Below are 14,897 nucleotides of genomic sequence, written 5' to 3'. Positions count from 1 at the left end.
TGCACTGGGAAACCAAAAAATTTGTGTGACTCGCTTTATTGCGGTGGTCTGGAACCAAACCCGCAATATCTCCGAGGTATGCCTGTATATCTTACTTGAAGGCATTGCCCACCTGGAGAGACTGAGGATACCATAAAAGACCTCAACCAAGAGAGACTTGACCCCCCCCCCCCCCCAACACTCTACTTATAAAAGTTCATGCAGGCATTAACATGCTTCATGAAAGTAATGAAAAAATCAGATCTTAAGTGATCCGTTGAAGAAGACATACCACAATCCAAAATTACAATGTCATATTGACATCTATGAATCAAATCTAGAACTATTACTGTGTTCTTTTTACAAAATGTGACAGCCTTTTTAAATACAGGACACGGTTCAAATTTAGATTGTGTTTACTGCCTGTATAATCAACCTGACATGGTGTTAAAACCCAGAAGACCAATACGGACATCTCCACTACTATGAACGCATAATCTCATATAACAGAGACAGAAGCATGGAGTTTTCATTCACAGATGCAGATCTCATCAACTTCTACCGTCTTTCACCGAACCTCGCGGCACAGGCGACAAGCCGAAACTCCAGCTCTTGCCACGTGCCTTGTAGCATCCCTGATGTGATGGATTCACAAGCAGTGACTGTTTTCCAATGCACATCACTCACCTGTGTTCAGTATATGACATCTTTTACGTACCCTCCAAAAAATAAATCAAAATATGTAATATCTGGTGACCTATGAGGACTGCGTCAAATATTCCTTCGATAAAATAAAGATACTGCGAGTTCTACTTACCACATCAGCTAGCTTGTGGTATGGCAGGTGCTCCATGTAGTCCCTCTCTGGCGGGCAGTTCACCACCAGACCATGCTGTGGTTCTATCCAACATTCCGTTATAATCTGTAACTCCCCATCACTTTCTGCTTCCAGAACTTCCACTTCATCTGTTCCATCATCCTCTGAGCCACTGAAACAATGGCCACAATGTTGGTAATTTCAATGCCTTGCTTCTTTATGTGTTGTTGTTATCTCCCTCAACCTCCCTAAAACAAAGACCCATAAAATACAAAAAAAAATTCATAGTTCCAGCATCTGCTTGAAATGACTGAGAAAAACTACAAAACACCTGTCAGAACAGCCATGCCCCGCTCAAAACAATTACACATAGAAGCTACCCAAAGCAGAAATTCTATTAGCAGTTACATTAAAGGAAATAAATACAAAGACAGAAACAAAAACATCAGACTTTCATCTTAAAATTAACAAGATGGCTATACTGCGTAATCAACGAAAGGCAGAATAATCTGGCAATGAACATGGTATGAATTATTGTACCAACCTTTCCTTGCTGTTACTGGAAGTGGTGTGAGGTGGAAACATCACATACTGTATGACACACGGCCGCAGACTGTCCTTCCACTTCTCGTCTTCATTGCGGTTTCCATTCCCAATGTCCTCCAAATGACTGGCTCCACAGCATGCCTCACCCTGAGAGGAACACAACACCATCATATCAAGACTCATATAGCTACGCCACAGTTTGAAATATAGATGCCTCTTTATACACGTTTTACACAAAATAATGGAACACAGTAGCGCGCGCACATACCTTCATCTGCACTTCTAAAACCATGTTGATGATTCCAGCAGTAGAATGAGCAAAGCTAAATCCCTCTTGGAGACGCATTCTGAAACAGGGAATAAAGCAAATACTGGGTCAACTCAACCCATAAATTGCAGAACATAATTTCAGTTCTACAAAACATTTATATAGCATCACTAGTCTGATATAACTAGCGAGACTGTTAAGGTATTATTATTATTTATTTAGTGTTCTGTCTGAGGACAGGTCCATATGAACAGGATCCTTCCATCCTTTTCTCAGACTGGGACCTGTTCATATACGTTCTTGGCAGATGATCCAGAAGTGGTTTGCCATTGCCTTCTTCTGTGTGTGAATGGAGTAATTGTTGGGATGCCACGGAGGAAAACTCCGTGTTGCCTAGACCACGGCCTTGCCCAACACAAGTTATAAATTCGGGCACCGCCGGGAATCGAACCCGAGACCCCAGGATTACAAGGCCAGTGTCCTAACCGCTAGACCACCGTGGCTTTTTTGTTAAGGTATACCCTATACTAAAATTCCAAAGGTATTCTTTACACATCGCTGGCACTCGACATCAGCAGGACAATGGAAGGGATAACATATGTAGCAATTCTACTAAATACAACAACTATGCCCAAAGTCATGAAATATTCCCCATTTATATTATGTAGGAAGAATACTACTGTCCTATATATCTTCTTCTTCTCCTTCCTTCCTCGGCACTACAGCCTGGGGTGGGCTTTGGCCTCCCTCACAATGAGCACCCATTCTTCCCTACTCCACAGCTTCTCCCACCACCTTCCAACCCGCATGGTCCTCAGTTACTCCTCCAAGTCCTGCATCCATCTCTTCCTTGGCCTTCCACGTCTCCTCCTTCCCTCCATTCTCCCATGAAGCAACTTCCTCGGCAACCTTTCCCCATCCATCCGCTCCACGTGGCCTAGCCAAGCCAGCTTCCGAGACTTCACACATCTCACAATGTCTCCTCTACTGAGGATCTCTTTCAATTCTCGATTCGATCTTATTCTCCAGTCCTATATATGCTAAATATAAATTATATGTAAACTGTAGCATCTTTGGTTCAATGGTCAAAAACCACATTTTAAACAAAATCATCTGGATGCTTCAATTATATCTATCTGTAACGGATATAGACCCCAGGAGTTTATTTTTAAGTAAACACCGCACTGCATGCTTCTTCTCATTGAACTCACTTTGTGATTGTGGCTAGCACACGAGCAATAGCTTCTTCTTCTGCGTCGGCTCCACTCTGAGCTGCCCAAACCCAGCGCCGGTGATGCAAGTAACGTGACAATGTCGTAAGGAGACCTCCGCCTGCAGTTCGTGACTTGGTTTGACTTGCAGGTGCTAACGGCATTGTCCCATCCGGAAATATAACAGTCCCAAAATCAGATGGCATCCGCTCATACCTGAAACGCACAAACCACTGCTTTACTGCACAGATTGGAAGTTAATATTAAAGTAGATCTCCAGAAAAAAAGGATAGGAGTGTGTGTGGACTGGATTAAACTGGCTAAGGATATGGATCGGTGGCAGGCTATTGTGAACATGGCAATTAACCTTTGGAATTCTTAAAAGCCCTTCTTTAGCTTCTCTAGAATGGCCTTACTCCATGGAGTTATAGTTAGTTACTGATAAATCTCTCAATTCATGACTAACAAAGTATAATTTGTTTCATAGATCCAGAGTTCACGTTCTTTCTTGGTATTCCTCAGTCCCTCCAAGAAAGTGGCATGATACCATAAAAGATCCTGAATATCCTTTCAGTCTGATGTACAAGAACGTGAGCCCAAAAACCCTTACCAGAACTTCTATTCCTGAGCAACTTCAGAGTTGATGTTCTGATGCCAAGTACCAAAAGCCAGTGGTGTGATGAACAGTGCACACCTGTAGTAGGATTTAAGGCCTCAAGAAACATGTTTTCTGCTCAGGCGACAAGCACGATGTTTCAGCTCACACATACTTGTCTTCAACAGCTAAAATTTTCACAACTTTATGATGCCGGGTTTCTGAAAAAAATTTTTGTATCCAGCCTACTCATTCTCACCATATTTCTTAAAGATCAATTTTAATATTATCCTCCCATCTATGACCTGGTCTCTAAGTGCCATTATCCCACACAATTTTTAACCAAAATTTTATATGCATTTATTACTTCCCTATATATGTTAAATGTCTAAAGAATCTGTCTATAATTGATTAAAACTTGGAAATATGTGACTATCCTCAGTTTTCTTAACAATAGGCCACGTGGATATGTTTTTGCTAATGTTCTATAAAATAAATACCTAATGAGAATCTTCTCTACGGGCTTCTGAAGAAGAACACAACTGACGTCTGACCACTTTCTTGGTCGCTGTTGTGTTGGAGACGGCTGCTGTGCCTGTTCTTGTAACTGGCGTGCCGATGCATAAGCGGCTGCGGACCGTGTAACTTTCCTCACGGTTGGTTCCTTTACTGATGGTCGCTGTGGGAAAGTCAATTGGGCGATACGGTCCTTCAGCTGCTGAACTGTCTGGCAACAAGGAATGGAAAAAAATCACCAACACAATTTATGCAATTACAATTACTGGATGAACACATACTGCAGTGTGCGCGCGCACACATATATAAAAATATATGCACTGCTCTGATGCTCGTATGAATACAAATTGTGATAGCTTGCAATGATAATGAGTTTCAATAATGAATCTAAAACCAAAAGATCATGCACTAATTAAAATATGCCAAGTTTTAGACATGAAATTTCTAGTATGAATTTTTGTTCCTTGTACATTGCACTGAACCTCCAGTGAAAAGTTGTACTGAAACTGTTTCAAAATAAAAATCAATGCAAAAAGAAAAAAAAATTGTCATGCCATCTTCATGTCCTATCTGAAAATGCTAAGAAGTTGGTAGTATGTTTCAGAAGCTTTTGGTTTTCAAAAGCGTAGTTTAGACTGATGAATCACCTTATAACGCAGATATCCTGGAGTACCATTTAGGAAAGCAACATGTATGACAACACAGGGAAGTTTCGATGTAACTCGAATAATGTAGAAGGAAGTTGGAGGTTTCTCAGCATCCCTGAAAACAAAACAATATATTTCTGTAGAGATCCACAAACAATAAAGCAGAGAAATTTTAGTCATTTATCAATTTATTATTGTATTGCAGTTTGAAGTATCATGTCATATTGAAAGTGACAGATAAAAGTAAAGTTAATGTAAAATGCAAGTCACTCAACAAGAATTATTATGATTAAAAAAAATATTTCACCATGTACCTATAAATCAGTTTTACATATGAGTGATTCTCTATGAGTACGAAGGTACTCCAGTCTTTCAGTAAAGAATACAGCGCTGCAGCTGCCTGGCGACACTGCACGACTTGAAAACGGCCACTAGAATAAGCCAAGTGTAAGTATCGGGGTAGAGGCCGGTCATGCTGGAGGACGAGTCCTATACGATGCGTATGAAGCCACTTTTTCCACACAGAAGGTTCCAAGAGACATATGGACTTCCAAAACTGGGCAAACTGTGGGCAAGTCATATCACTAAAACAAAACAATATTAACAATTACTGGAGTCATTCTCATTATGTTATTCCATCAAAGAAAGGATAATATGTAAAAACTTATTTCTTCTAATGAAGACACTTAAAAAGCCAGGCTGCTGAAGTGGCATAATGACAATTTCAGTTTTTAATTTTTATTCTGCACTGTCCTTTTACTTTCCATAATCCCTTAAACATAAATCTGCCAATGTTGCATAAGTGCTCTCTCACTATTTTCACGAAGCAAGCTCGATTGTTTTCCCTACTCGAAAGAGCATCACACCCCTATCTGTAACCAATCATCACGCTCAAGGATATACACAGCAGCTATCCTTCTGAACTGCAATGTCCAGAGGGAAATATAACAAAAATGAATACAGCCAAAACACCATACTGTCTGATTTCGTCTGCAAGAGATAAAAGAACAGCTTACTTATTACCTTGCAGACAGTACTGGAATCGAGGAGTTTGCAAGCAGGTAGAATACTGGCATCCCACTACGTATGCTCTCAGGAATGGTGTACGTCGCAGGGTTGCTAGGAAAAGAATTCAGATGCACTAGCAACTGATCTGATCTACTCAGATTTTTCAGAGTGGTCCAGAAGCGAGACACCACAGCCTGTCGGTACTGAGACTTAAATTGCTTCTTCAACGGGCATGTGATGTCATGAAGAAATTCATATGGCGCTGAAAAAAAGTAATGTTTACTAACTGAATAATTCACAAACAAATACTATGCACTTAATTTGGAAATTATTTAAATTTACAGCACACAGTATAAAATCCTACATCTGTAACTCAATTACAATTAACAGCTTTACAATGAATGAATTTCATTAATAACATTTCCACAAGGTCACGGACATAAATCGACTGTAAGTGGAAAATATTACAATGATGAAATTATTCAATAACTCAGTTTAGTTTGGGATTCTGTAACACTCAAACAGAGGAACCAAAGCAAACATTGCCTTTAATATAGTTTTGAACTTCAAACTTTTTAACTTATTTTTCAAAACTAAGCCTCACAAAAGCAATTTCACTGCAGAAAAATCTTTTGCATAATAAAACCTTTATCTCACACATTCCACAGATTGGGTCTGAAACATTTTCAAATGAATATTCACTGATATACAATCCAAAAAAATTAAATTCTAGTCTTCAAGTGGCGTCCTTAATTGGCTGGCATCAATCGAGATTATGCGTGTTTTTATCAGCATTAAAATTTGGAACATTGTGCAAAATGGCAGTCAGAACTGTCCCTTATATTTCAGTACCAACTTCTTAGCTTGAATGTTACAAAGCAGTCCAAATGTTTAATTTAATCCACACAGGCCATACCCAGAGTCCAATTTGGTGTTTCATGCATAGCAGCAATACAAATTATTCAATGTACTAACACAAAGATAAGTTTCCTTCAATAAAATACATTAAACACTCAGTGCTTACTTGTATTTCCAAAATTACAGTCTAACAATATTTTAAATTTAAAAAATGTGGCATTACAGTTATTAATGTGCCTGTTTAAGTACAGATGTGACACAAAATTAAACCAACGAATCTCATATGAGCGCTGCGACATCTGAGTTACGTATTCTAACAGTCAGTGTATTTATGAAAATGTGTAAGAAAGTTATAAAAACTGATATCAAGGCTGTACTGTATTCACAAAAAACATTTACTATCCTATGGCCAATAACGTACCACAAAAATTTAAATTATAGATGCTAAAGCAAAGGTTAATGTTTCAGTGTATTACTGTATTTGTTAATAAAGCCAGAAGTGAACTCACCATCAATGGAAATGGAATAGTGTACGACACCACACCCAGAATACACCCATGGACTAGAGCCACCAGGCGCAGACAGTGGGCTGGAACTGGGACGCACACTATCAGATGATGACGGTGGCCACTGACAGCTGACTGTATATTCAATATAGATGTGGTTCTTCCAGGGCAACACAAGGCTCACCTCCACATGGTTTTCGCGAACATTAATATTCTGAAATAAGAGGCTTTTCACTAAAGAGAAAGAGAATACTGAAATATTTTACTCCGCACTGATCATAATTTTGAGAAATATGATCTGTGGATCTATACAAACAAATATTGCAGAACCCACACTTACAGTTTCACAGTTTACATTTTTCCTAGAGCTTTACTTTCACCCATTTCCAACCACAAACAGCTTAATTACTATTTGAGAATTTGTTGTATCTGATTTATGCAAGAAATTAATATGAAAAGATAACCTATCTGTTTTGTGATCAAATAAGTTACTCGTGTGTTTTAATGCTGCCAAGAAAGAAAAATGAAGAAATGTATGTAATATTTTGATTTTTTTTTTATATATGTAATTAATGAATTTGATATGCATAAAAGTCTCTTTTAAATTTATTTTCTTTTTATAGCAGCACGTATTCTCAACATCTGATTCTGATCCAAAACGAGGTATTTACAACTTAGAGCAACTGAGGTTTTGATTAAGATTGCTAGAAAATCAAGTAATGTAATAGTTGTACATGCATATATAAATAAATAACATGATTAAAATACAAAATGCTTTTTTTTTAATTTTAGCAAATTTTTTCGTAACAAATTAGGTCATATTTTGCCTTTTTTTGGGGTCATATTTAGCTATTTTTTGGGGCATATTTGCATGCATATTTCTCGGTTTTTTAGGTCGTGAACATCCGAACCCTATTCATAACCATAAAAATGTCAAGTCTTGACCATTTTATCATACAGTACAGAATTTTCTTTTTTATGCTGATGCCTTTTTATTTTACTTCATCTGTATGAAATGTAATGGCACTGTATCAACTACAGAGATTATGTAAGAGCGATTGAGGCCAGAGGTGATAAGTGAATGCTGCCATCCAGTACCTTGATAGTATATCCTTCTCGTAATCGGCAACACAGAACACTGAGCAATGTTGTTGCCAAGTTATCTTTTTCTTGTTTCTTTCTAAGTAGAAGAGGTTCACGACTCCCGTAGAAACAGGCATTGCTGACAGAAAAAATAAATAAATTAATCTACATTTCCTCAACTTTATGTATGTTTAGATGGTCACTTAACTAGTCTTAAACATTTATCTTTACTTCATCCTATTTGCCCTCTCTATTAATCAGGACAACCATGAAATAAAATGTTGCATTCCATGCTAAAATTTGTACTTTATAAATTATCTTCAAAAACCTTATTACTTTTATATTTAATACAGCCGGACAGCCATCTTACCTTACACGCCACTCGCCTGCTTGTTGTGATGACAGAGTAGGGGAACAATTCGACATCAATGACATAGATCCGCAGTTAACTTTCTGGAACCTCCACATCAGAAATTTATCATGATAAACATTCATGGTCCCTTTTGAATCAGAGTCCTGCAAATGTTACCAAAACATTAATTACAATAAAATTAAATATTAATTTTGGAATCTACAGAACTCACATCATATAATGTCAGTGCTCCAAGTACTTACAACTTCTGGAATCATATTGAGATAAGCTCCACAAGTTGCATCTGCCACAAACTGCATAAGATCCACATAAGGAACAAGACCAGAACAACAGTGTGGATGGAAGGGTGAGCCCACATGAAGAAAGGAACAGGACACCGTACCACTACGAAGTTGTGCCAATACTGAATCGAGCACATTTACGTCTGGGCTGGCTACGACCCCATCTGTCACAACTATCATACCTGCAAAGAAACAAAGTGACAAAACATTAATAAAACACAGCAAGAAGATGCACAAGAACCAAGGCTTACAAGAGAGAACTAACATTTTATCATCAGAAATATATAAAATTGTAAAACCAAGTGTGCAGACATGGGTACAATAACACAGCACTCACTTTTACAGCTGCTCTCAGGTAAGAGACGCAGGGCCAGCATGCCATATCTGAGCATGTTCACAAATCCAGCATCGGGCGCCACCATCGGTACTCGAGCTGCTGGGGGTGGTACCATCTCTCCATCGCTGCTTTCCTCAAAGAGTCCACCCACTAACTTTTCAGATTCGGCCTGAAATTAACACTCACGTAGCTATAAAGATTCAACATAATACCCATGTTTCCGATCAGTGATACATTCTACTATTATCATTACCCACAATCAGCCAGGCACACCGACCTGAATGAAATACACCATCCCACCTGAATTCAACAGAAATCAGACCAACAAAAATATAAAGAAGAATGCTTATTACAACTGACAAAACCACCACGTAGTAAATGGTTTTCAGTTGCTCCCTTATCTTTCTTCATTAACATCAGTAGACTTCTACAAGACTCCATGGCACAATCGAGAAGATAGCCATCTTCATACTGACCACCATCAGAACCTCAAATATCACTGTCAAAGGTTTTAATCATCCCAACAGACAGAGTTGTGTCTCTACGTCAATTCACTTACCCTGAGAGCTTCCAGCTGATCATACGCAATGCCGGCAACATTAGCCACGGTGTTCTCAAGTCTCTCCAACTGCTGGTGAACCGATTTGAGGAAAGTGCCCAAATTATCTTGTGTGACGTGCCATCCTTGTACCAAAACCTAGAAGGACACAGCTACAGATATTTAATCGGTATCACCAATATACTTATTTGTGCTCACACATCGGTATGGCTGTATTTATTATTTATTTATTTAGTGTTCTGTCTGACGACAGGTCCATATGAACAGGATCCTTCCATCCTTTTCTCGGACTGGGACCTGTTCATATACGTTCTTGGCAGATGATCCAGAAGTGGTTTGCCATTGCCTTCTTCTGTGTGTGAATGGAGTAATTGTTGGGATGCCACGGAGGAAAACTCCGTGTTGCCCAGACCACGGCCTTGCCCAACACAAGTTATAAATTCGGGCACCGCCAGGAATCGAACCCGAGACCCCAGGATTACAAGGCCAGCGTTCTAACCGCTAGACCACCGTGGCTCTTAATAAAATGTATTATTTTTGGTCTAATTAATTTAATAAGACTGTTAAATGGAGATTAAGTACTCAATAACTGCATCTCCTCAGTGAAATAAATATATGAAAAATACCTGCTGTGCAGGAGTTGTGAAGAATGGTGTATGAGCGATCACAGTGACACAGATCTCTGGTTCAAAAACAAAGTTTGAACCCGGGATAATAAACTGAAACAAAATTCTTTACGTAAGTCAAAATCATTAAGGATAATACAGAGCAGACTAACTGTTGTTCTAACCCAGGCCTGCCCAACCTTTTTTGTTGTGTGAGCAACTTTGGCAAATTTGGTCTGTATGTGGGCAACATTTAGTTCAATACATAAAATGTGGAATGTGTACGTATAATTATATATATACTTTTATCTGCATACTTTCTATGCATTACAATACAATAAAAATATATTGATAATGTGAAAAATTTGTAAAAAATGCAATTCACATTCTAGGCTAGGGTGTGTTTATTTTTAGCACATAGTAATGTAATGTATGTCTCCATAAATAAAAAGGTCATAACCACTGCACTGAGAAGAAATTTTCTATTTCTCCCACAAAACACTCAAAATATAAAAACTTTTGTATCTAACATAAAAACCACAAGACAGCCACACAAACATTTGGTTGGTTCCAGCACAAAAATATTATTTAGTCAATAATTTAAATGTGTACAAACTTACTGGTTTTGTCAGTCCATCAAGACTTCTTTTTAAAGATGCAAAAATACCATCAATCATTACTTGTCCATGCTGTATATCCTACAACAAAGAACATGAAACCAGACAAATAACAGCATCCAAAGGATATGTTTAACCTTCAGAGCCCCTGATAATCAGACTTTTAAATATTAAGCATACAAATGCAACTGAGGTTTAAACAGCATCTCTCAAAGATCAAAGGACTGTTTTGTACACAAAATAAAGAATATCAACTTCTGCCAGATGGAATTATTTTGTGAGGTTTGAGGTTATGATGACATATACTTTCACACACGGTTGGTAAAGTTTTGAAGAAACGTACGTCCCATATACCTTGCGTCACAAGTATGTATCAAGATAATCACAGAATTATTTTAATATGAACTTCTTGCAAATATTGCAGTCCAAAAAATTTGCCTGCCCAATTATCTAAAGTGAACTGATTTCATCACAACAAGAAATATTTGTGTAAGACACTAAAAATTGGACTGCAGGTCATCTCAAAATTTTAATTTTTTTTACTGATACTAACAGTACTACTATTTCTCATCAGCAGCGTGTGTCAGACGGTAAAAAAAATTGTATGTACATTTTAAAAGGGGAATCCTGTAACTACCAGTCTTCATTTGTACCGAGATTTTAAGGATCCCATTTAATCCATGCTTGCCAATTTATTGTTATTTGAATGTATAAAATTCATATGTAAATAATGTTATATGGGAAAATAAAAAAAGAGAAAAAAAAATTACTACCGCCATTCTGTGCAACACGACAACAAGAAAAATGTTCAGTACGCCCACTCTCAATGAAAAATTTGTTTCAGTTCCATAGGAAGATGCACTATGGGTATATTATATAATGTTATCTCCCAATATATCCAATATGCTGACATTTTAACTTCACAGAAACAAAATTCAAATAGTTACATGAATTTACTGTCAGGTATGGACAATTCTGCCATAAGACCCCATGCTTTGACATCATTACTAGAGAAGTATGAAAACCTCTTACAAAGATCAGACATACAATGAAAAATGAACTTCGTGACCTACGGCTATAACAGCATAAGACGCTGTAACATAAATTTACATTTGACAGCACTTACCACAGCTGACAGGGAAGGACTCATGTCCAGACAATAGACAATGCAATAATTGTGTGTCAAGAAGATTATAGTGGAATGAGCGGTGACAAGATATTTGTACATGTGACTAGATTCGGGTTTCCATTCTGGTGGCTGTTCATGAGGAATCACAGAAAGTACTTTCAATTCAGGCTCCAATTCATCCTGTGTTCCACTTGCTGCACTCTGTGGAGAGAAAACAAACATGCAGGACTACCACCACAGAGAAAGAAAATCTGATTATAAACATCAAAACATCTTCCATATACAAATCTTCCAGTGTTTTGAAAATACAACAGTTCTTATGGCAATTATAGTGCAATGGAATATGTGGAGGGATGCTGAAGCAATATATTTTAACACAATACTTCAGCATTTCCCTGGAGTGACTACCATAAATGGTACGTCACTTAACCGCACTATATTCTAATGCTATAAAAATGACATTAAACATAGTTTAAACCACTCTATTTTACTATGCTAGACACAGGAGCAGCCATCTTAGCAAACAGCCCCAAAAAATAAAATTAAATGCAAGTTCACCAAAATTCTTAAATATATGTCATAGGATACCTAGCTAAAGAAATCACTATACTAAATGCTGAACATCTTACCAGATCCACTAAGTGTGGGACAGTAATCGTTTTGTTCAGATGTTCCAGGAACCACTGCATGCGAATGCTACGCGATATGCGATATTCCTTTTTCATAAGCAAATGTATAAACCTTGCTTCAAGGATCTCCATGCTCTTTAACAATAAAAAGGAGACACAGCAACATTATTAAGAGGAAATTATATATCAATACATGCATATCAGATATATTAATGACACCAATTAGTTTTTTGAAATAAAATGAAATATGATTGACAAGAGGTTAAAAGGTTGATGCTGATGGTATGTTCTGCCACGGCTAACTTATCTGGCTGGACATGGTGACTGTATTCCTTCACAAATCTGCAGAGAATAAGTGATGTTTCCAGAGCTAGGTCATCCCTGACAAGCCAGAGGAGATTTTCCTTAGCTGGATGCCTACAGCCTTGATGTGCTTTTGTAATAGCACCCCACTTATGCAATTTTAGGTGATATCAACAAAGGCCAAGATGGTCCATGTAGTAATTTTGTCTGAAGGTACACTGCAGAAAATCAATTGAGCATGACAGCTCCCCTGATCATAGACAGACCTGGATCCGTTGTTAAGGTTGATGAAACACAACAACTGCTGGCAGAATGGTGGTATGACACAGCATTAAAATAGTTTGTGTGAGCAGCCACCTTGAAAATCTGACTCAGGGGGTTGATAGTTCCCCTGATGATATCATTATCCAGAAGAGGGAATAACCATCTTTCTGTGTAAGATTTGAGGTTTTCACAGCGGTGAGTATGAAGATTTCCGTCTTCTGGGTTGTTGTCGACCAGACTACACAGTGCAACGACCCAGAAGACGGAAATCTTCAACCATCTTTCTGTCTCCATGCTGGGTTGGACATTGCTTTGAGTGCTGTTAGGATAGTCCATGAAGATGCCAAGTTTCTCTGCTGGATGGGGCCAGATCAAAAATGTGTCATCAACATACTGGAAGCAGCAGCAAGGCTTGTATGTTGCTTCACTGAATGCTCTTTCCTCAAAGCCCTCCAATAAGAATTTGGCAATTTCAGATTATAGCACTAAGTCTGTAGCCACTACATCTATACGTAGAACTGGCAACTGAATCAGAAACACTAAGAGGTCAGGGTATGAAGGCAAAGTCTGATGACCAGCACTTTGGTGAAGAGTGAGACTACAATGAATCTGACAACAGTGTCACTAGAGTTAACTCAGAAAGTATTTGAGGCAAGTACTAAACATTAAAAACAGTGACAGGAGATATTTATTTAAATTGTTAATACTTTTAACAATTATTTTCCAACAGCACATTAAACACTGCAAGCCATGTATTACTTCAGTTGTAACTTGTTCTACATCCTAATTATTATAATCTCTAGTATGTATCTATATCTATTGAGAAGACGCCACCACAAAAATGTGCGTACCAAACATCACAGCCTATTGGTTAACATTTACACTTCATATCAGGAAGATCCTAGGTTCAAATCCCAACACATAGACCAGCAATACTCGGATATTTCGTGGTTTTCCTCTGTCCCTCAAAAAAAACCCTGTAAGGCAGCACCTCAAATTAAGCAATAACCACTTCCTTAAATATCCTTTAAAATGTATTAATCATACTATCATTCTACCGTACAGTCTGAGCTACTTACAGCGTCTTTAATAAAATATAAATAAATACAAATTTATTTTTCAAATTTTAATGCAATTTATGTAACTTGTTGATGGGCTGCTGATACCACTTTAACCTCTTAACCTGAAAAATCTTACGGTTTAAATAATCATATCACTTCTTCTAGTGCATCTGGCCACGTAATTACAGAGATTGCCATGCCAATAAAAGGAACACAGGACTAAAATGTGTCATTCAACTTGTATGCTAAAGGTAAACACCCCTTCACGTGTTCTCAGTACATAAAAAACGTACATTCTCAGCTGCCTCCGTTTCATTTACCGCCATAATGTTTCAATACATGACACGTTATAATAAATGATTTGAACGTGTGCTCATCTTTCTGCGGTCACTTCTGTACATTACAGAATCTGATACCCATTTCAAAAACCAACGTTTTGTTCCCTTCGTCGCACTAGAAATTACGCACTACCATATTGAAATACGACCACGGATCGGTGGTGGGAGAATGTAAGGTGTCGCCAAAGTTGACAAAAATTGAACTAAAGTGCGTATGACGTTTTCTTAAAATTAATATCTGCGCGCACTTTAAACGAGATTTAAAGGCAAACGTAACTACATATTAACACTGTCTGACATACTAATATTATTGAAAATATCATGGAGCCATCGATTTCTAGTGTGTTCTCAAATGTATTTAATATGT

General features: G+C 37.8%; 1 protein-coding gene across 3 annotated transcripts in view; it reads right to left on the bottom strand.

Moving 5' to 3' along the window:
• The window catches only part of LOC110827217 (KICSTOR complex protein SZT2), a 68,953-nt gene extending 54,257 nt beyond the window's left edge, over nt 1-14,696 (bottom strand). For all 3 annotated transcript variants that reach the window (XM_087355732.1, XM_087355734.1, XM_087355733.1), the window contains exons 1-19: nt 14,486-14,696; nt 12,565-12,699; nt 11,933-12,136; nt 10,810-10,887; nt 10,211-10,303; nt 9,585-9,722; nt 9,026-9,194; nt 8,650-8,870; nt 8,405-8,550; nt 8,050-8,173; nt 6,955-7,165; nt 5,603-5,849; nt 4,894-5,163; nt 4,580-4,694; nt 3,917-4,143; nt 2,822-3,037; nt 1,611-1,689; nt 1,341-1,489; nt 797-968 (exon numbers count right to left, since the gene is read on the bottom strand). In XM_087355732.1, coding sequence (XP_087211858.1) covers nt 797-968; nt 1,341-1,489; nt 1,611-1,689; nt 2,822-3,037; nt 3,917-4,143; nt 4,580-4,694; nt 4,894-5,163; nt 5,603-5,849; nt 6,955-7,165; nt 8,050-8,173; nt 8,405-8,550; nt 8,650-8,870; nt 9,026-9,194; nt 9,585-9,722; nt 10,211-10,303; nt 10,810-10,887; nt 11,933-12,136; nt 12,565-12,699; nt 14,486-14,518 — 3,027 coding nt within the window. In that variant the 5' untranslated portion in view covers nt 14,519-14,696. The remainder of the gene's footprint in view (nt 1-796; nt 969-1,340; nt 1,490-1,610; nt 1,690-2,821; nt 3,038-3,916; nt 4,144-4,579; nt 4,695-4,893; nt 5,164-5,602; nt 5,850-6,954; nt 7,166-8,049; nt 8,174-8,404; nt 8,551-8,649; nt 8,871-9,025; nt 9,195-9,584; nt 9,723-10,210; nt 10,304-10,809; nt 10,888-11,932; nt 12,137-12,564; nt 12,700-14,485) is intronic.
• Nucleotides 14,697-14,897: the final 201 nt, after the last annotated feature.

This window comes from Zootermopsis nevadensis, unplaced genomic scaffold (assembly GCF_977971745.1).
Source record: "Zootermopsis nevadensis isolate Lab colony 2312 unplaced genomic scaffold, Znev_1.0 Znev_ptg000025l, whole genome shotgun sequence".
Taxonomy (NCBI): domain Eukaryota; kingdom Metazoa; phylum Arthropoda; class Insecta; order Blattodea; family Termopsidae; genus Zootermopsis; species Zootermopsis nevadensis.
The sequence above is the reverse complement of the archived record's forward strand: the minus strand, read 5'-3'. Positions and strand labels throughout refer to the sequence as shown.